At 35.4% G+C, this 20,785-nt stretch overlaps 4 protein-coding genes across 8 annotated transcripts; all 4 read left to right on the top strand.

Moving 5' to 3' along the window:
• Positions 1 to 7,039, top strand: LOC140975437 (uncharacterized). 5 transcript variants are annotated; one of them, XM_073439152.1, is made up of 4 exons: positions 1 to 138; positions 3,676 to 3,729; positions 3,965 to 4,385; positions 4,640 to 7,039. In XM_073439152.1, the coding sequence occupies exons 3-4, from the start codon at positions 4,039 to 4,041 to the stop codon at positions 6,927 to 6,929; spliced, it is 2,637 nt and encodes an 878-aa protein (XP_073295253.1). In that variant the 5' UTR covers positions 1 to 138; positions 3,676 to 3,729; positions 3,965 to 4,038; the 3' UTR covers positions 6,930 to 7,039. The 5 variants fall into 5 exon arrangements, with proteins under 5 accessions (XP_073295253.1, XP_073295254.1, XP_073295252.1 ...); XM_073439153.1 differs by having other exon boundaries at positions 4,029 to 4,385; XM_073439151.1 differs by lacking the exon at positions 3,676 to 3,729 and having other exon boundaries at positions 11 to 138.
• A 2,002-nt stretch (positions 7,040 to 9,041) lies between these two features.
• LOC140975439 (alcohol dehydrogenase-like 6) lies at positions 9,042 to 14,226 on the top strand. Its single transcript, XM_073439155.1, has 9 exons — positions 9,042 to 9,305; positions 9,485 to 9,531; positions 10,117 to 10,439; positions 11,254 to 11,336; positions 11,448 to 11,523; positions 11,621 to 11,682; positions 12,164 to 12,259; positions 12,333 to 12,494; positions 13,202 to 14,226. Exons 1-9 carry the CDS (start codon positions 9,108 to 9,110, stop codon positions 13,316 to 13,318), a joined length of 1,164 nt encoding a protein of 387 aa, XP_073295256.1. The 5' UTR covers positions 9,042 to 9,107; the 3' UTR covers positions 13,319 to 14,226.
• An 874-nt stretch (positions 14,227 to 15,100) lies between these two features.
• On the top strand, positions 15,101 to 16,200 carry LOC140975440 (NDR1/HIN1-like protein 6). Its single transcript, XM_073439156.1, has 2 exons — positions 15,101 to 15,274; positions 15,380 to 16,200. The coding sequence occupies exon 2, from the start codon at positions 15,464 to 15,466 to the stop codon at positions 16,163 to 16,165; it is 702 nt and encodes a 233-aa protein (XP_073295257.1). The 5' UTR covers positions 15,101 to 15,274; positions 15,380 to 15,463; the 3' UTR covers positions 16,166 to 16,200.
• Positions 16,201 to 18,797: 2,597 nt separating this feature from the next.
• LOC140975442 (uncharacterized) lies at positions 18,798 to 20,735 on the top strand. Its single transcript, XM_073439159.1, has 4 exons — positions 18,798 to 19,076; positions 19,358 to 19,490; positions 19,601 to 19,715; positions 20,469 to 20,735. Exons 1-4 carry the CDS (start codon positions 18,859 to 18,861, stop codon positions 20,516 to 20,518), a joined length of 516 nt encoding a protein of 171 aa, XP_073295260.1. The 5' UTR covers positions 18,798 to 18,858; the 3' UTR covers positions 20,519 to 20,735.
• The last annotated feature ends 50 nt before the right edge of the window (positions 20,736 to 20,785 follow it).

The raw sequence follows: 20,785 nt of genomic DNA on the forward strand, positions 1-20,785 counted from the left end.
CTGTAATTAAGAACAATGGTACCCAAATCTTTCTTTCGCTGCAACCACGCAGCAAATTCCAAATCGGCCCACAATTTTTAGGGTTTTTCACTCCATCGCCCCCTTCCCCAAACCTCCACTCTCTCTACACATAATCAGGTAAAGTCTAAATTCCCAATTCAATTTTCCCTTTATTTATTTGTTTGCTTGTGCCGCTGATTGATATGGTGGATTCACAAACTTTGCCTGCCTGCATTTCATGTTTTTATGTTATTGCCCAGCGCATTTTCATGATGCAAATAGTAATCTGTTTGGCTTTTAATATCAAGAAGTAGAATTTAAAATGACCCTGATGTTGCTTTGAGTGATATGACTGAACTTAAACTAATGACTTGAGGAGAAGATTGCACCATAGAAAATGGAAATGTTGAAATTTATGTTGTATTTGTTTTGTCTGTGATGCCCATTCTGATTACAGAACTTTGTATAAATCTAAAAACAAGAAATCATTTCAGGACTGTGATAAATAAGATTGCCAATAGTTGATATCTAGAATATGAAATACACAACAAAATGAAGTTTTTGGAAGTAGCTACAAAAATAATGGTAACTTTTGAATGAGGACGATACTAAAAGTAGACTAGATAAAATTAATGTGGCATGGCGTTCCCCTTAACTTAAAACAGTTATGATCAAGGCTGAAATTATGGAAACTTTTACTCAATTTTGAAAGCATCTTCCCAGGTGGCGTCTTTAGGAAACGAATTAGACTAGTGATTGAGCCACTGAACAACTGGTTTATTGTTCTTTTTCTCCACCTGACTATCAACCACCGAAAGTCTTTGATATTCTTGGATCAAAGGAAAGTGTGATTGTTGAACATTAGATGGGAGCAACCGAGCAACTTCCATTTAGAGAAATAAACATGAATGCCGGGATGAGTTTTAGAATTACAAGGTAAGTCAAGTTGATAAGCCGCTTGGCCGATCTTTTGGATCACTTTGTAGGGACCATAAAATCAAAGAGAAAACTACCTATTGGAGGATTAGGCTACAAAAGTCTGTTTAAAAGGCTTTAACTTGAGATAGGTTCACATACATTCACCAATTTCAAAGTCTACTTTAGTCTAGGTTTTGTCAGCAGACATCTTCATTCTATTTCGAGCTTCTCACAATTGAGGAGACACGCTGTTGTATTTCTTTCATTCGAGACCCGATCTACTGGTCCCACTAATGTTTTTCTAACAATTAGCTGAGTAGGATAGGTGGATGCTAACCATAGAGAACTTCAACTGATGTGACCTTAGAAAAGAAATGCAACAAAATATTATACCACCATTTAGCTTGTGGCAACCATCTAGTCTCTGTCTCTTGGCTCGTCAGTGCACACAGATCTCAAGAACTGGTCCAAGCATTTATTTGATGTTTAAGTCTGACCTTCAATTTTGGGATGGTATGATGGATTGATCAAACCCAAATTAGTGAAAAGTTGCTACCAAACTGATTTTAAAAGCAAGAGCTGTATCACTCTAAAATGGATATTGGCTAGTCATGTAACTTGTAGATATTCTCAAAGAACAATTTAGAGACATCTTAGCTGTATGAGGGTGTGTCAATGCAAAAAAGAACGAGCACATTTGCTTAATCCATCCACTACAACCATAATAACTTCCTTACCATGCGACCTAGATGACCCCTTGACAAAATCCATAGAGATTTGAAACCATATTTTCTTAGGTAATGGTAATGGATGCAAAATGCCAGGAAAATCAGCATTTATAGTCTTGTTTCACTCACTAGAACAACATTCATTCACAAAATCTACTGATTTCCTTTTTCATATTTTTTCCAATAAAAAGATATATATTTTTTACATGAAACATTTATATCATGAAGATAAAAATTAAGAGGTACAAATACATTGGCCATGCCCATGAGATTTACAAGAACATTAACTCCTTGAACCGACAACTAACCACCTGACATGTAACATACACAAATTACTCAGAACCTCATACAACGATGAACAAAAATCTGTGTTTTCTGAAATATGTCATCAACTCTTTGTTCTTCATTTTTATATTGCTCAAATTCCACATTCGTATTAGTGGCGTGCTGGATAATTCTTGTAATCTTATTACTTGTTTGTCATACCAATTCTTTCAGCACCTGACTTTATCTTCCAACCCTTACTTTGTTCCGCCCTCTAATTCCTCCATCACGACTAGTTGCCAAGATCCTGCTTCAGCACCAATTCTAATGACCCAAGGAGAAGATTGCCAATGGAAAGGAAAATTCTAAAATATCTATTGATGTTTTTTCTGATTCCCATTGTGTTTACTAACTTAGTATAAGTAGAAAAACAAGAAACAACTCATTAAGGCAATAAATACCTTGGTAAAAATGAACAAACAAACAAATACCCTAGTCAATTGCTGATGTATAGACATTGGAACTACACCATAGTTATTTAAGATGCAAGGCGCATTAAAGTGCTAGGGTACCCTGGAGCCTGATATGGAAAGCGCAAGACAAAGCGCATGCTTTATTGAAGTAAAACGCATTTAACATAAATTTTAAAATTCAATATATATAAAGTGATTTATACTATAATATTACATAAATTAAATATTTTTCACAAAGATAACAAACATTATAAATAAAAATTCATTAATAGATAATATAATGTATATCATGACCAGAAAAAAAATTAAATTATCTAAAGTTCATTAGTAAATTATCAATTCATAGTATATTAAAAAAAACTTCAAATATCTAACTCATCAAATTCATCTCCAATGTCTGCAACTATATCGTCGTCGTCCAAAACAATGATGAGTCATGTGTGTAGAAGAAATTAGATTAAAAAGTTTGTATAAAGGATTACAGTATCATCTAAATCATCAAATTCTTCATCATCCCGCTCAATAATCATCGTCATTGTAACAGAAGGAAGATTAGAGTAAAAGTTTGAATAGAGGACTTATGAACTTTTTGTTAAAAAAGTCTTGCATATATGAGTGACAATAGGGTTTTTTAATCATTAAATAGCCACGGGCTTTGCTAATTGGGCTTCAAAATCGGTTGAGTTCGAGTAAATTTTTATTCACACACAAAATATCAGCCCACATCTTTAAAGCACACGCTGTTGCGCCTCTCAGAGCCTCGCGCCTAGGATGAAGCGCACGCTTTAAGCGCGCTGGTTTCAATTGCTTCGCTTGGGTAATAACCCAGGCGCAATGGGTGCGCCCGGCTGGGCCTGTCGCCTAGGCGCACGCTTTTAATAACTATGAACTACACAACAAACTTAATGGAAAATATAAAACTAAAAACAGATTAAAATAAAGATGCCATAACATTTATTATTTAGTTTAGTTGGTTGTTGATCTTGGCTATGGGGTTCTCTCACACAATCTCCCCCCTCCCTCAAACATAAAGTAATACTAAATTAACTGAAATATTTTTGTCATTTCAATTTTGCTGTTATGTCAAAGGCATTGTGATTGCATGAGCTACCTAAATTTCTTTACTTTCAAAATTACCATCCCAGGAATAAATTTGGTGTGCGCAATTCTTTCCTGTGGAATGATCGCGCAAGTTCTCATGATCAGCTTAGGGGCCAGAAATGTAGTTTATTTGTTATTTCATTTTGTTCATTGGCGTTATTGTCACCACTTCTGCTCGTTCTTCACTGCAGATACATGCCACACCATTTGGAATCGTAGTATACTACTTTTACTTGCCATCATCTGTAAGAAATTTTAAACGCGGTTCACTTTCTAGTTGATGAGAAACCTACTTTTCCTCATAGTGTTGCTACTATTATACTTTCCCTAACTTTTAATTTACACTTTCTCTATGCCCCTAAACAAAGAAAGCATGAAAGAGGGTTATTTTTTATTCAGTTCCTTGTTTTCTGTTGGCGGCAGGCCGTGTTACATGTGAAGAATTTTGAACTAATACGTAACATCGAATTTTTCATGCAGGGTTGTGTTTTCAACAACGGACGAGGCTGTACTCTATTTTTATCTTATACTTTGACTTTTTCAGGATACACATCATGGGAAAGGGAAAGCTTATACTGATATGTCAGTCTGGTGGTGAGTTAATAACTAATGGTGATGGCAACTTGTCATATGAAGGGGGAGAAGCAAATGCTGTAAATATCAGCCATGGAACTTTGTTTGATGATCTCAAATTAAAGCTAGCTGAAATGTCTAATTTAGATCATAAAACAATTTCTGTCAAGTATTTCCTCCCAGGAAACAAGAGAAATCTCATCACATTGAGAAATGACAAAGACCTAAAGAGAATGATTGACTTTCATGCGAATTCAGTTACCGCTGATATTTTTGTTGATGGAAAAGAAGGATTTGACCCCACTGTGATAAAAGCACACTCTAGCAGGCAAGTTATTGTAGTACATCTCATTTTCATATTCTTCAAAGTTCAAACATAGCATTCTGAAGTTTTCCCTATGATTCCCAAGTGTTACTATCAAACCACGCTAGTTGAAAATTGATTTTTGTTGATTTTTTACCATTTCTTTTATTCTCAGCATTTTTTAGTCTTTAGTTTCAATTCATGGACTCTGTGGCACTTGTCTTGTGTAGTTATTTTTTTAATTTTTTTGCGTATCACTGTGTGAATGATATCCACAGGGATATTGGTATGAAGCTGGCTGAAACAGTAAATCATGTTTCTACACCCTTGGTTGCTGCTAATACAGTTGTCCATGATGGTAAACCTTTGGATTCCCATGAGAACAGTGTACCTGAGGATGCTAACCGACTAGTTGATGTCCCGATCAATTCTGCAGCAAGTGCTGAAAAAAGCGTAGACAGCTCAAACCACAGTCAATCATGTCCAGTCTCACCCCTGTCTTCTGAAAATGAAGCTGACAATGATTCTGATTACAAGCCACGTCTAGTTGCTGCAGTTGATGGTGCCCAGAGTTCAGCTGGTTTTGAAATGGATAGCAGTCCAGCAGATACTGTAAAGAAACGGCGGCGCAATGCCTCATGGATGATTGGTGTCCATGGTCCGACTATTGTTGCAGTTAACGATACTGATAGGGGACAAAGACAGCTGAAGAAAAATATCAAAGATCATCGTACTTTAACTGTCAACGACAAGATGAAAGGCCAAGGAAATGCTATTCATGGAACTGATGGTGACAGTCTAGCTGCTGTTGCTTTATGTAATGATGATTTACCCGAAAAATTAGTTGCCTCATGGAAAGATTGCATAACTGGCGTGGGTCAGGATTTCAAAAGTGTGAAAGAGTTCCGGGAGGCACTGCAAAAGTATGCTGTAGCTCACCGCTTTGTTTATAAGCTAAAAAAGAACGACACTAATCGTGCAAGTGGCATGTGTGTTGATGAAGGCTGTTCTTGGACTGTACATGCATCTTGGGTTCCTGCTTCTCAGACATTTAGGATAAAAAAGTTCAACAATTTACATAATTGTGGAGGAGAGTCTTGGAAAAATGCTCATCCGGCAAAGAATTTGTTGGTAAGTGTCATAAAGGACAAGTTACGAGATTCCCCACATCACAAACCCAATGATATTGCTAAAAGCATTTCACAGGACTTAGGAATTGAACTGAAGTATACACAAGTAAGGCGTGGGATGGAGGACGCACGGGAGCAACTTCAGGGTTCATATAAAGAGTCATATGATCGGTTGCCTTGGTTCTGCGAAAAGTTTGTGGAGACAAATCCTGGTAGTTCTGTCAAGCTGGTGACTAATGATGAGAAACAACTGCAATGCCTTTTTGTTTCTTTTTATTCCTGTACACAGAGCTTCCTGAATTTTTGCCGTCCCATTCTTTTTCTCAATTCCACATCTTTGAATTCCAAGTACCAAGAAAGTTTGTTGACAGCTACTGCAGTTGATGCAGATGATGGATCCTTTCTAGTTGCACTGGCCATAGTTGCTGGAGAAAATGATAACAACTGGCTTTGGTTTCTGGAGCAACTGAAATCTGCGGTCTCAACATCCCCACCCATAACTTTTGTCTCAGAGAGGGAAAAGGAACTAAATAAGTTAGTGCAAGCGGTGTATGAGAATGCTCACCATGGTTATTCCATGTATCATCTTCTAGAAAGTTTCAAGAGGAACTTGAAGGGTCCATTTCATGGAGAAGGAAGAGGTGTTTTACCTGGAAAATTTTTGGCTGCAGCACGTGCACTTAGATCCAGCAGTTTCAAGAAGTTCACTGAGGAGATCAAACAGATTTCTTTGAATGCTTATGATTGGGTTATGCAGAGTGAGGCAGAGCATTTTACTAGTTTTTCATTTAAAGGGGAACCATACAACTATATTATTCACAATGTGGCAGAACCATACACTAAGCTGGTCGATGAAGTAAGAGAATCAACAATAATGCAGAAGATAGGAGCACTGATGGACATGATGGTAAAACTGATAAATGCTCGTCAAAAAGAGTCGAGTACATGGACGACGAGACTGACACCATCCAAAGAGAGAAGGTTACAAGAAGCAGCCTTAAGAGCTCATGGCCTTAGAGTGTTCATCTCCTCCAATACACTATTTGAAGTTCATGATGATTCTACTCACGTCGTCAATATTGAGAAATGGGAATGTACATGCTTAGAATGGATGCAAAGGGGGCTGCCTTGTCGCCATGCTATTGCTGTTTGCAACTCTGCCGGGATGATCATGTATGACTATTGTTCTAGGCACTTCACAGCTGAGAGTTACCGGATGACATATTCGAAATCCATAAATCCTATTCCTGACATTGGTGCACAAATGGTAAAAGAAGAGGGTGATTCAAGTTCTGCACAGGTGCTGCCTCCTGCGCAGTATCAACAGAATAAGGAACATATTAAAACATGGGATCCAGATAAAAGGACGGTCACTTGTTCGAGGTGCAAAGAACCTGGACACAATAGATCTTCTTGTAAGGCTACCCTCACCCTTTAGGCAGGCTTATTTTTGGAAATTTGCTGTTGTACATCTTGTATAATCAACCATAAGTTAGAGACAAACTCTTATAAAATATTGCTATTGATATGATACTGGATTTTGATTTCTGCAGTGATTGTTGATTCTTAGAATTGTCCATATAGTTAGTAGGTTCACCCTTCAGTTCTACGGAAAATTTTTAAAAAAAATAATCTAATTTGTTATAATAAATGGGTATTGAATATTTTATTCATACTAATGAACGTCGTTAATGCGATATATAAAATAATGATTATTATGAATATGAATCGTGATCATAATCATTAATAAATCGAGTTGATCACTAAAATTTTGTTATGGTTATGTAATTTGTAGATATAATATATGATTTTTTTTTTGAATTTTTAAAGTAAATTAAATATTGTAATTACAATTTATCTGAATGGATAGGATAATTTTTTAAAAATTAATTGATGAGGATCTCAACCGTTATATGTCATTGATAACAACTTAGAAGTTTAAGTTGTGTTTAACATGAATTTGAATTATTTCTTTCCAATTAATTGAAAGATATTTATGTCATCATATAACATGAGATGGATATCCGTTTTAGAATTGTATATTTAATAAAATAAAATAGTTGGCATAATGATAAATAAAATTAGAGCTTTAAAAAAAATGAATGAAATTACTGGTATCAAATATTTTGAATCCTAAAAAGCATATTATTTTGGATTAAAATATAAGATGTAAATAGATTTATTTTTCATAGCGAGGAAAATTGAATTAAAATTTAATATTGATAGGAAAATATATATTTTTTCTTTTATGTCTATTATTAGTAGGGATGGCAATTTCCTCCGAACCCGTTGGAGGATCCGATACTCGACCCGAATAGAAGAGGGTATGGAGGAATTTTTAGACCCGATTAAATAATTGGGTAATCGGGTATGGGGATTTTCGGGTTCGGGTATGGAGACGGGTTTAATATAATCCGACCCACACCCGACCCGAATACCTGTTTAAATTAATATATATATATATATATTAATTATATTTATTTATATTAAAGATTCATATAGTAATTATATTTATTTTTTCTATAAAATTTATTTTGAAAATTTTTATCATTAATAATTTTTCTTATTGTTTATTTAAATAATTTTTTAAATATTCATAACTTGAAACAATTTAAATTTGAAAAAATTCAATTATATATGATAATAGAGTATTTGGATAGGGTATGAGTATCCGATAATCCGATGGGTATGAGGATGTGGAAGAAATTCAATACCCGATGGGTATGGGATGGGTATGGGGATGAATTTAATAAATGGGTATGAGGATGGATGTATGAAATCCGACTCATACCCTACCCATCGTCATCCCTAATTATTAGGGGTGTAAAAATCAGACACGACCCACCAACCCGACACGGTTCAACCCGAAAAAAATCAGGTTTGGGTTTAAGTTTGGGGTTTTCAGGTTCGGGGTCAGATCGGATTGGACCCAATAACTGACTCGAAAAAATGATCGGGTTGGGTTAGGTTCGGGTCAACTCGAGTTAACCCGAAAATTTTAATTTTTTTAAAAAATATCATTAATAAATATTGCCTAAATTTTTATATATTGTATGTCTGAAAAAATATTTATTGTATATTTACATCATAAATTTTCATAATTTAATATTTATTTTCAACATTTTTTTATATTTTTTAAACAATTGTTTATTTGATTTAGTAAATATATTTTATTTTTATACCATTAGAATTTCAAATTCAAATCATATATACGAGAAAGATTTTTTTATTATATATTTGAATTAAAATATTATTATTATTTTTCTGATTTTTATTTAATTTTCTTTAAAAAAAATTTAAAAAATTCAAATCGAGTTGATTCGGATTCAGGTTCTTGTTGAGAGTTTTCGGATTGACTCGGGTTCGAATTGAACAATTTTTGAATAATACTATTGCTCAATCCGACTTAAGTCACCCGAATTGACACTTTTATGATTATTCTCTCTATTTTTTAATGAAAAATAATAAAAAAAATTAAATAAATAGAGAGAAATCGAGAGAGATCCACGCGCCCACCCTCACGTGATATCACGTGCTTTACCTACCGCCAAGGCTGAAGAAGCAAAACTAAAGCAAAAAACGGAAGTAGTTGGTTAGTTGGTCAAGGACAGCTCCGATGATGAACTCAACCACTTCGACGGCGGGAGGTGTTGCTGGGGGCGTGATCAGTTGCAAAGCAGCGGTGGCGTGGGCCGCCGGAGAGCCATTGGTGATTGAGGAAGTGCAGCTCAGCCCTCCTGGACCCTTGGAGATCCGCATTAAAGTCGTGTCCACTTCTCTCTGCCGCAGCGATCTCACTGCCTGGATCTCTGAGGTAATGCATTCGTTGATCCTTGTGATTAGTTGCTGCTTTATGCATTAGAAAATGTGGTGAATCATTCATCGCATCTGTTTCCACTTCCACTGTTGATACATGACATGCTGCTCATGGTAATCGGTGTTAATATCGTACTCACAATCTCGTGAAATTTAACTTAATTAATGTTTTTGCAGGCTCAACCTCAACTATTTCCACGAATATTTGGCCACGAAGCTTCAGGGTGAGTTCTAATTGTCTATTGCTGTTTGCCTGTTCATTTCTTAATACAGCTTGTATTGTGCCTGCAATATAAGCTAACTAGTTTCTGGTTCTCTAACATCTTTTACATTTGATGCATCTTTTTTATGTGAATTTCTTGGTCAATTTTTACTTGGATTCTCTTATATTTATTTCAGACTATTAGATTTCTATTTTTTTAAAATCTAACAGACATTTTTCGTACTCTGCCTATGCCGTGGTGCCTTTTGGGATCTGAACATTTTAGTCTAACTTGACTGTTGTCCTTGTCTCGCGGAATAGGATTAATGAAATTAATCCAACCTGAGTATTATTTTCTTGTAAAACCAATTGAGCTGCCTGCTATTTGATGCTCCAGTATCATGCCATATAGAAGTTCATATGGGATGTTACTTTCTGAAAATAGACTTTCCAAAGTTTTTCTTATCGGATAGACTTTCCATTATTATCTTGGGGGAAGATATGTAAAGATTTTGAAATGCGAAGTCTCTTACAAAATGCGCTTCTTTCATTCAAAATTCCAAGAACAATGCAAGACATGCTAAACTTTTCAGTATAACTTCTGCAGAGTTGTAGAGAGTGTAGGCCACGAGGTTACCGAATTTGAAGACGGTGACCATGTGCTCACTTTGTTTACTGGAGAATGCATGAGTTGCAGACACTGTACTTCAGGGAAAAGCAATATTTGCCAAGTGCTTGGGTTGGAGCGTCAAGGTCTAATGCACAGTGACAAGAAAACACGCTTCTCAGTGAAAGGAAAGCCCATTTATCATTATTGTGCTGTTTCAAGTTTCAGTGAATACACTGTTGTGCACTCTGGATGTGCTGTCAAGATTAGCTCAATTGCACCTCTGGAGAAAATATGCCTTCTTAGTTGTGGAGTTGCAGCAGGTACTTTTCTCACTTGAGTTTCAGGATCATCTCAAATTGAGCATAGATGTCATTATCGTTAGTTTTTATTTCTTCTAGTATGCGTGGTTGTTGGTGTTGGAGACGATTCTATTTAGTAAATCTAGTTCATAATATTTGTTTTTATAAAATTGTGGTTTTTTCATGTAATTGGATGCTTGAATATTTCCACGTGCATGTTGGTATTTTTCACTGGTAGTTTACTTGTGATATTTCCAGTCATAAGTTGTGCCCCTGTTTCCATACCCCCATGTTTCCATGAAACACGTGAATGCATTCTTGAAATTTTATTTACTGTCTTAAATAGAAGTGCAAATGAGCAGAGTCGAGCTCGAGTACCATATACTCGAGCTCGACTCGATTTAAAATTTGTCTACTCGAGCTCGATCAAGTAATCCATTTGAAGCTTGAGCTCTACTCGTGTATACGTGGAGTTACTCGAGCTCGAACTAGAATTTGGATATGGATCGACAAAAATTCCCTTATTTTTTATATTTCTAAAATATATATTTAGTACTCACAAATAATTGAAAATCGAACTCGACTAGAAAAATACTCGAGCTATTCGAACTCGGTCAAACTGAGCTCGAATCAGGTTTTGATCGAGTTGCTCACGAGCTACCATGAGTAACTTGACTCACTTACAAACCCTAGTCTTAAGATTGTGAAGTAATCACTAATTTGTGTCCCCAGCTAGATTATGATAGTTCTATATATCTATGAATGTTTGGTTCCAACCATCCTTTTCAAATTTCATTAGTAGAGATGAGAAAATCTGAATGAGCTCCATGACTAGGTCTAGGCGCAGCTTGGAAGGTTGCCAACATCTCTAAAGGATCAACCATTGTCATTTTTGGTCTGGGAACTGTAGGACTCTCTGTGAGTGAGAACTTTTCATCAGCACATATTACACCATCATTGATATCTTTTAGCAAAAATAAAGGTCTGGATTTGTATCGAGATTGGGAAGTTTTACTGTATCAATGATAGGTTGCTCAAGGTGCTAAGCTAAGGGGAGCATCTCACATAATTGGTGTCGACATAAATCCTGAGAAGAGCGAAAAAGGTACTGAATGGTTGAGCCATTGATGTCTAAGGAAGTGCATGATTTAATGCCATTGAATATGTTTTAAGATGTTGATTTAACTTTCTTGACACTACAGCTAAGGCTTTTGGAGTGACTGACTTTTTAAATCCAAATGACTACGATCAACCAATTCAGCAGGTTTGTTCTCATCTTTTGATTTACCAGCACCTGGCCTAAGTTCTCAAAGTCTATGCAAATATTATACGAATTAGAAAAATGGTACCATAAAATAATTCCAATAGATGCATTTGGTGTAGCGAGAAACATGTTTTTTTAAAAGCATTACCACGTTGTTGGTGTGCTAGAGTTCCAGTGCATAAATGCTATCCTTTTATCAAAAAGTAGCTTGCTTCCGAATGTCGCCACACCATTAGCAAAAAGCTTAATGGTAAAATATCCAACTTTTAAGTTTAGATATCATCAAACAAAACTTCATTCAAGTCCTTGGCCAAGATCCTTGTTTGGTAGGTTGAGTTTTGAGGAATAACCTGAAAGTAAACTGATGATACTCCAGCAAAAAAGCCAAAATCCACCAATACATCGAGAATGAAAGTAAATTGGTTTAATAAAATGATCACAATTTATGTTCACAAATTTATAAAAGTGAACTCGATTTCAGGTTATACACCAGATGACTGACGGTGGGGCAGACTACGCATTTGAGTGTGTAGGAGATACTGGATTGATTACCACTGCTTTGCAGTCTTGCTGCAGCGTAAATTCTGTATCATCTGACATCAAAACTTCTGATAATAGAAAATATTTTTAATCAACCTTACATTTATTAGGGATGGGGTTTGACTGTGACCCTTGGTGTGCCCAAAGAGAATCCAGAGATCGCGGCTCACTGTGGACTGTTTCTCAGCGGAAGAACCCTAACGGGGTCTCTTTTCGGTGGATGGAAACCGAAATCTGAACTTCCTTCACTGGTTGACAAGTACCTGCAGAAGGTAAGCAAAAACTTGATTGTCTCATCATATTTTAATTTGTACCAAGTTAATTACAGTTAACACGACTCCTGGTTTCTACACAATGTATTGGAAGGGTATATGATTTTAAATTACACCCTGACTTAACAATTGTGTAAGCATAACCTAAATTTGTTACTGATCTACATATTATTATGCTGTCTATTGTCCCATGCAGTATTAGTACTTTTAATTTTAAGCAATATGTGAGGCAAGTGTTCATTCCACTAAAAGGTTATCTCAAGATACCGAACAATCTTTTCTGTCGGTGTCATTGTGAAAAATGGCTAGCATAAGAATATAAAATATGTTTCCAAATTGTTGTATTTGATATCATCATCTTTCTACTCTTCCTTGGAGGAGGTTAGCCAGTACATACACAAAGAGAAAATGGCAGAAAAGTTTAGACGCTGTTATAAGATCTTAGGAAGGATTTTTCCTTGAACTAACAAGTGGAAAATTACTGATTTTTTGGTGATATCATATATATGTACCGATGTACGTATGCATGTGTGTATATATGGTTTGCGATACTGTGGTGTTACCTGTTTTATTTCCTTTCTCCTGCCTTTCAAAATTGTTACTGGTGTTATAGCTACATATCTCGACTTAGGAATGCAATATATATGTGTTTTGCAACTGAGATATGCAGATGTGAATAATTTTGAGATTGTATTTTGTAACTTCAGGAAATCAAGATTGATGAGTACATCACACACAACCTGATGTTTGAAGATATTAACAAAGCATTTGACTTGATGAGACAAGGGCAATGCTTGCGCTGTGTCATGCACATGCCTAAGTAGGGGAGATCAATTTTTCTTTTGTGTCCACAATCAATGAAACAGATGCAAATTCCACAGTAATTATGTTGTAGGCTACTGGAGTTTGCTCTAGTTAAGAACATTTTTGTGAGGTTGTGCCAAGATTTTAGTTTTTGCACTCATCAAGGAAATACAGTTTTGGCTCGCTATTCAAATCACAGTTTTTAATGATATGAGGGAAATGCACATATCCTGTCAAAAAGTATGTACTTCGTGTATCATTGTTGATCTCATTTTGAAAACGAATGTATGACAAGTACATTTCATTTAACTGTCTCATTTTCCGAATTAATGCATGCTCAAAAAAATGATGCAGTATGTAGCAATTTAGACACATCTTGGTGTAGCTATCCTATTAGACATTGAACTCCAAGAAGCAGTGATACTCATGCACACTTCAAAGTCTAGACCATAGGCTGTTGATCTCAGCTAGCTCTCAAATTTTATTCATGTAGCCTTGAATGATAACTTATTTGCTTGTAATAAGTAGAGACTTGTACATACCATTTTATTGAAGTTGAGTCATGCATGATGCATTATGTATTGTTAATTACAAATTTATTGAGTGCCCATTATTATATTGATGATGGAATAAAATGTTATCGAGTTTCCAGATTCATCTTCCTTGGTTGTTAATTATATATTATGATTATCTTGATCAGTACACATGACTTCCCTTAACCCTTCCTATGTTTATATTTCTATCACATATTTTGTAAAATAATTCATTGTTTTGCTTGCCTTTCTAATTTTTAAATTACCATTTTACTGATCATGTAAAAAATTAAAATATATAGTATCTTATTTCTTGATATATATTCTTTCATGCTTTAAATTAATACTCATTTTAATTTAAATACATGCAACTTATGTGCAACAATACTAATGACTAGGGATGTTCATCCATCGGTTCGGTTTTGGGTTTTTTATTTCGGTTTTAGAAATATATAATCCGATATCCGAACCATTTTCTTTCGGTTCGATTCAGTTTTCTACCAAAACGGTTCGATTATTTCGGTCGGTTAATTCGGTTTTGGTATAATTATTTAAATTAATAATATAAATATATTGTAAAATATAATATGTTAACTTTTTACATGATTTCTTTGTAAAATATTTAAATATAAGGTCTAAATTAATTAATTAAACAAACAAAAATCAACCTAAAATTATTCAAAATAGTTTTTCATTCACTAAATATCATATCAAAATATATAATATAAATAAAAATATAAACAAAATTATTAATATAATGAAATATCGGTTTTGACATATATAATCCGAAACCGAACCAAATAAACTTCGGNATTCAGTTTTCTACCAAGACGGTTCGGTTATTTCGGTCGGTTAATTCGATTTTGGTATAATTATTTAAATTAATAATATAAATATATTGTAAAATATAATATGTTAACTTTTTACATGATTTCTTTGTAAAATATTTAAATATAAGGTCTAAATTAATTAATTAAACAAACAAAAATCAACCTAAAATTATTCAAAATAGTTTTTCATTCACTAAATATCATATCAAAACTTATAATATAAATAAAAATATAAACAAAATTATTAATTTTAATTAAATATCGGTTTTGACATGTATAATCCGAAACCGAACTAAATAAACTTCGGTTTTAACATTTATATCCGAATTACAAAATTCGGCTTTCGGTTCGATGTTCAGTTTTTTCGATTTGGATTTTCGATTTTTTCGATTTTATCCAAAGTTTGAATACCCCTACTAATGACAAAAAAGATTGGATTATTAATTTTCACCACTAACATTAAAACTTGCTAGTGTGTTTCAGGTTAACAAACACACAGACCACAATGTGTGTTTGACTCTGAGGAACACGGTATTGATGAGTTCCCAAATTCCATTGCGACCTTCCTAGCAAGGTTTGACGTAGCAGTTCACTATATTAGGTGTCAAGAAAGGTGACCAACTTTTCCTAACCCACCAAAATTAGAAACATAAGTTAACCATACTCAATACCACTTGTCTCCATTCAACCAATATTTATTGCATTAAACAATTGGTAGAAGTAAGAGATTCATAAGCAGATGCTAGTATCACCATTTCAAAACCAGGAAATATTGATATTAGTGGTGCATACATACATGTGAATGGCAGACCAACAAAGAATTCATCCGGTCGCGGTACTACCTACACGTCCTCCTCAAGGTACGTTCCCATCGGTAAAGGTGGATCATCCATCAGGACATAATGCTCCAGTAGTGAAGAGGAAAAATTGTTGGTATAAATGCTTTTGTTGGATAATCACCACCTTCATCCTCCTACTCATCATAGTTGCAGCTGCTTTAGCAGTTCTTTACCTTGTGTTCCAACCCAAGCTTCCCAAATACTCTGTTGACAATCTCAGGATAACAGATTTGACACTTAATTTTGACTTGACGCTTTATGCGAGGTTCGATGTCAGCATCATAGCCAAAAATCCCAACAAAAAGATTGGAATATACTATGAGAAAGGTAGTCGTCTTAGTGTTTGGTATAAAGAAACTAACCTGTGCCAGGGATCAATCCCCAGATTCTACCAGGGTCACCAGAATACAACAGTGCTAGAAGTGGGGCTAACAGGCCAAAATCAATATGGAACAACTCTGCTTCAGGCGTTGCAAGAGCAGCAACAGACTGGAAGGATTCCTTTGGATCTTAAGATAGATGTGCCAGTCAGAATTAAATTAGGGAAGCTTAAGCTGATGAAAGTAAGGACATTAGGCAGCTGCAAGTTGATTGTAGATAGCCTGTCCACCAACAAGTTTATCAGCATCAAAGCCAGTAACTGTAATTTTGGACTCAAACTTTGACCACTACTTTTTTCTAATGGCTTTTTTTCCAACAATTCTCCTATCTTATTCTTTCTTTTGATATCTAAGGGTATATAATTCTTTAAGCATTTTATAGTAGTATTGTGATCTAATGGTGTTTGCTTCGTCAAGAAAGTTATTCGACAAGGTCTCTACATATTGTAATTCATAACAAAATCTTTTGGCATTCATACTATACAAGAGTGTGAAAGAAATTGGGCTTGTGGAAGTAACAGAAAATAATCATTCGCATAATGTTGTTCTATCTCATCAACCAACGCTTGTTTGCACTCAAAATATACAAATTAAAAGTTAAATTCTTTTCTATGTTGTACCTCCTGTATGGTCCGATTGATGCCACCAAACATTTTTATCTTGATAGTACCAATCCTAGCGATTTTCAAGACATGATGATTTCCCATGAATACAGATCCTCTAGAGACTGGTTCATACTGATCGAACCATTGTATCTGAGACGTTATGTGTCACGCCGCTCCTGAATGTTTAATCTATGTGTAACAAAATTTGTGTCTGCTTTCTGCAACTGTTGACGCCTTGATAAATAATATCTCACCACTACCTGAAGTGCATGCCACATTTCTTTGAGAACCCTTCTCGATAATCGTACACTCTTTGTTGAAGTGTCATTTACCGTCATATTTAAAGTAGTAAATATTTTTCTTCTTACTTCTTGACTTTGATTTACCTAGCTTTTGGTCCACTGGAGTCACGGTCCATAAATATACATCTTATCATTGGTAAAGCTTCTGTTTGCTTCGAAGTTACCGACCTATCTTCCTTATTCTTGTGTCGACTTTCTTCTCCGAGAACCGCAGTTAAGGCATCGTCAAATTTTAAAGATCTCATAAAGACATTGTTGGTTAAGTTGATGAAAAGTTTAACAAATGAATCTGATAGACTTTGAAGTATAAGTTTCACAAGTTCATTTTCCTCCATTTTATAACCCATAGAGGTGATAAGAGAAAATAGAGTATTTAGTGTGTTGATATAGTCATTCAGAGGAAAGGCAATGGGGCGGGCCGGGGCGGGGTAAATTGACAACAACATTATCATTCATCTCATTCCACATTCCATCATCCGTCATTTCCCTCGTTTAATCTCCAATAGCCAGCAAACAATTATCCTTTCTTAAAACTGTTTGTATCTTTATTTTTCACAGTATAAAATTACTTCATTTGAACTTTTTTTTATCTCACACTGTCCGCCATTATGTCTACAACAATTTAGTAAATTTGAGAAAATAATCTTGCCTTAATAAAAATCTCTAAAAAATATTTTCTGATGTGAAAGATTAGTTTATGATGCAACCACAGAACATATTTAGAATTTTAAGAAATTTTAAATCAAAGCTCTGATACCACTTATTGGTCTCAAGTGCGATATCTTTGGATAATAATATGAAAATAAAGTATAAAACTGAACAGCGAGATTTATATGGAAAAACCTTAAAAATTATCAAGGTAAAAACTACATAATATTAAAAGAATTTCACTATAAAATAATTATAGTGTACAACCACTCGTTGTATTTTCAAAAAAAATACTCTCTTAATATAAGAGAACAAACATCTCATAAATATTATAGAACTAAACTCTCAAATGTATGAGACGTGATAAATGAGCTTAGAATAAGATGTCCGAGATGCTTTGAATGATGAGAAGAAACACATATTTATAGGTGATTCTTCATGTCTGCAAAAAGTCCTCATGTCTTGGCCAAATTTGACAAACATCTTGCCAATTTTTTTTGAATAAATGACAGCCACCCACCATTCACAGTTAGGTCTAATTGTGGCACAAATTATCCCTTCCCTGAGTGCAACTAACCTTCTCATGGCATCTTCCACCGCAGAGGCGGCGGTTCCTCGCAGAGAAATCCAGATGGCTGAGGTTGGAAACAGATATACAATCTTGGCAAGATCTGTATTTGTCCGGCCCAAATTATATCGATAGTGTAATGGTCTAATATAATTAAGTTGGACCGAAAATAAGATTAGCCCATTTTAAAAAACCCATTATAATTGTCCAGACCAAAAAATATTGTAACCCAATGGGCGAATCAGGTGTAGCCCGTGGCGAATCATATACCTGATTAGGCCATCCGACTATACGGGCTGGAAAAATAAGGTTTTTAAAATGGGCTAATCTTAGTATTTGGGATCCAACTTATTATAAACTTTATTAGCACTTTGGGCTATCCATATTCCTCGGGCCGTCACAATACAATGTGTATTTTAAGATGGGCTTATACTTCAACTTGTGTATTTTTAATATGATTAGGGCCGAACAAATATTAAACCTATTTAGCCCATTGGTCTATCCATATAATTTGGGCTGGACAAATAAAATGAGTATTTTAATATGGCTAATACTTTGGGCCAGAAATACAACCTGAATATTTATAATAATATGATTAGGGTTGGACAAATAAAATGAGTATTTTAAAACCTGTTTAGCCCATTGGTTTGTCCAATGTAATTTGGACTAGACAAATAAAATGAGTATTTTAATATGGCTAATCCATATATACCTTGGGCCGGACCTGATTAGCCAGTTGGGCTATCCATATAATTTGAGCCGGACAAAGAACATGATGGGGCCTAATTAAGCGATATCCATCTTCTTCACTCTTCAGTTTGCAAAATTTCCCAGTCATAGCTGCAATCTAACTGAATGGCCGGAGGAGAGGAGGAATCGATTGAGGCGGCGGCGGCCTCGCGGCGGGAGAGGCTCAGAGCGCTTAAAGCCGCTCAGGAGCTCCTCAACACTCCCGATGACAATGCGTCTGTTGGTAAACCTTTACAATTTACTACAGATGGAGATCGCAACGATGAGGATACTCGTGAAATTGAACCTCAATCTGATGATGAAGAAGAAGATGCAGGAGAGGAGTAAGTTTCCGAATTTCCTCCTTTTTTTTTCCTAGGCAAAACGGGCATGGGTCTCAATCTGTAGGAATTAGGAAGTCTTTTTCTTCCTTTACGTTGAGCAATAGAATTAAGGTTCGCTACTTCGGCCAACTTTGATTTTGTGTTCAGTTCCACATTTTCATTATAAAGTTGATGTCGTACTTTCGGATGATGTTAAACCACTGGTGCTCAGCTCAGCGTGTAATTGTTTGATTCTTCTTACAGATTTACTTTTTAGGTTAAATGGTATTTATTGATTGCAGCAATGTCACTATGCAATTCCGAAACTACCTTCCTCATGACAAGCAGCTTCAAGAAGGCAAAGTCACCCCGCCTGTGTTACCGAAATTTGAAGACCCCGTCCTGGCAGCACCTCCACCGGAGGAGAAAACTGAGGTCTTTTATCATGTTTTGTTATCTCCTCCTGCTCCTCCGTCCCCCCTTCCAGCCCTCTCACTCTCCCCTGTATCACTCATGTGATTGGATGTGTTCCAAACAAATTGCAGGATCCATTTCTGAACATTGCACCAAAGAAACCGAATTGGGACCTGAGGAGAGATGTACAGAAGAAACTTGACAAGCTTGAGAGACGCACTCAGAAAGCAATGTTAATACTCATGGGTATTGTAGCTTCTTTCCCTTGAGAGTAGTTTACTCGATGCACGCATCCTCGCATTTGTTTTCTTTGTTTGGAAAAGAAATTTGTCCAATACATCCACACATAATATGCTTGGATCAAATGCATAATTAATCTTGCTATTGAACATTAATTTATTACCATGTAAAAAGATTGCTATAGTGCAAACTTTACATTTGTGTCTTGAAGTCAAGGTAGAAATCTTGAAAATATGATTCCCTTGCTTCTTGAGAAATATCTTCTTCTTGAGAAATATCTTAAGGAAATGCATTTTACGTCTACATTAAGGGATTAGTTATCCAACTGGTCTATTTTTTCATTTATTATTCTCTCAAAGATTAATTTTTTTCCCTAGTTTATGAAGAAACGAAAGTAGTGGAGCTCTTTTGATTTGTGAGCATAACTGAGACCCCTCGTGTTCATGCATAAAGCTCATTGTGTTTATCGTTGGGGGCTAGGAGCTAATGAGAACTCTCTCTATCTGTTAGCTCTATAAGAACTACTAGTTCGGAGAAATATTGGAGCCCTTTTTGATTATGTACATAACTGGTTTTTTTTTTGTCCTCGTCTCAATAGGCAGCCGTACATCAAAGTTTTATCGGTGCTATATTTCTAGCATGTAACATCCCCTTGATACATTAGCTAGGTTACTCGGCATCTTTTGACATACTCGTGATATACATTGCTTTTAAAGTTGCACGTCAATATTGAGCCTCGACTTAGAGTCTCTTGTGCAGAACGAGAAGAAGAAAAAAGGAGAGTTGTAGAAGACGACGGCACGGCATGAATGGAGGAGAAAGAAGGGAATTCAAATGAAAATGTCCTTAGGCCTTTAGATTTAAATTAGAGATTAAGAGGTTCATGTAATTTAGTTGGCGTCCTTTCAACATTTCCCATGAGTTTGATGTGAGAAATTTGTTTCTATTTCCTCCATTTTTGTTATGGATTGCTTTGCTTAGAATTTGTACAATCTCATGTACACAAATGCAAACAATTTACCCACATATCAACTTAGAAGTTTTCATACCGAAGATGGGTATGGAGGCGGCTAACG

This window comes from Primulina huaijiensis, chromosome 4, assembly GCF_012295235.1.
Source record: "Primulina huaijiensis isolate GDHJ02 chromosome 4, ASM1229523v2, whole genome shotgun sequence".
Lineage (NCBI taxonomy): Eukaryota > Viridiplantae > Streptophyta > Magnoliopsida > Lamiales > Gesneriaceae > Primulina > Primulina huaijiensis.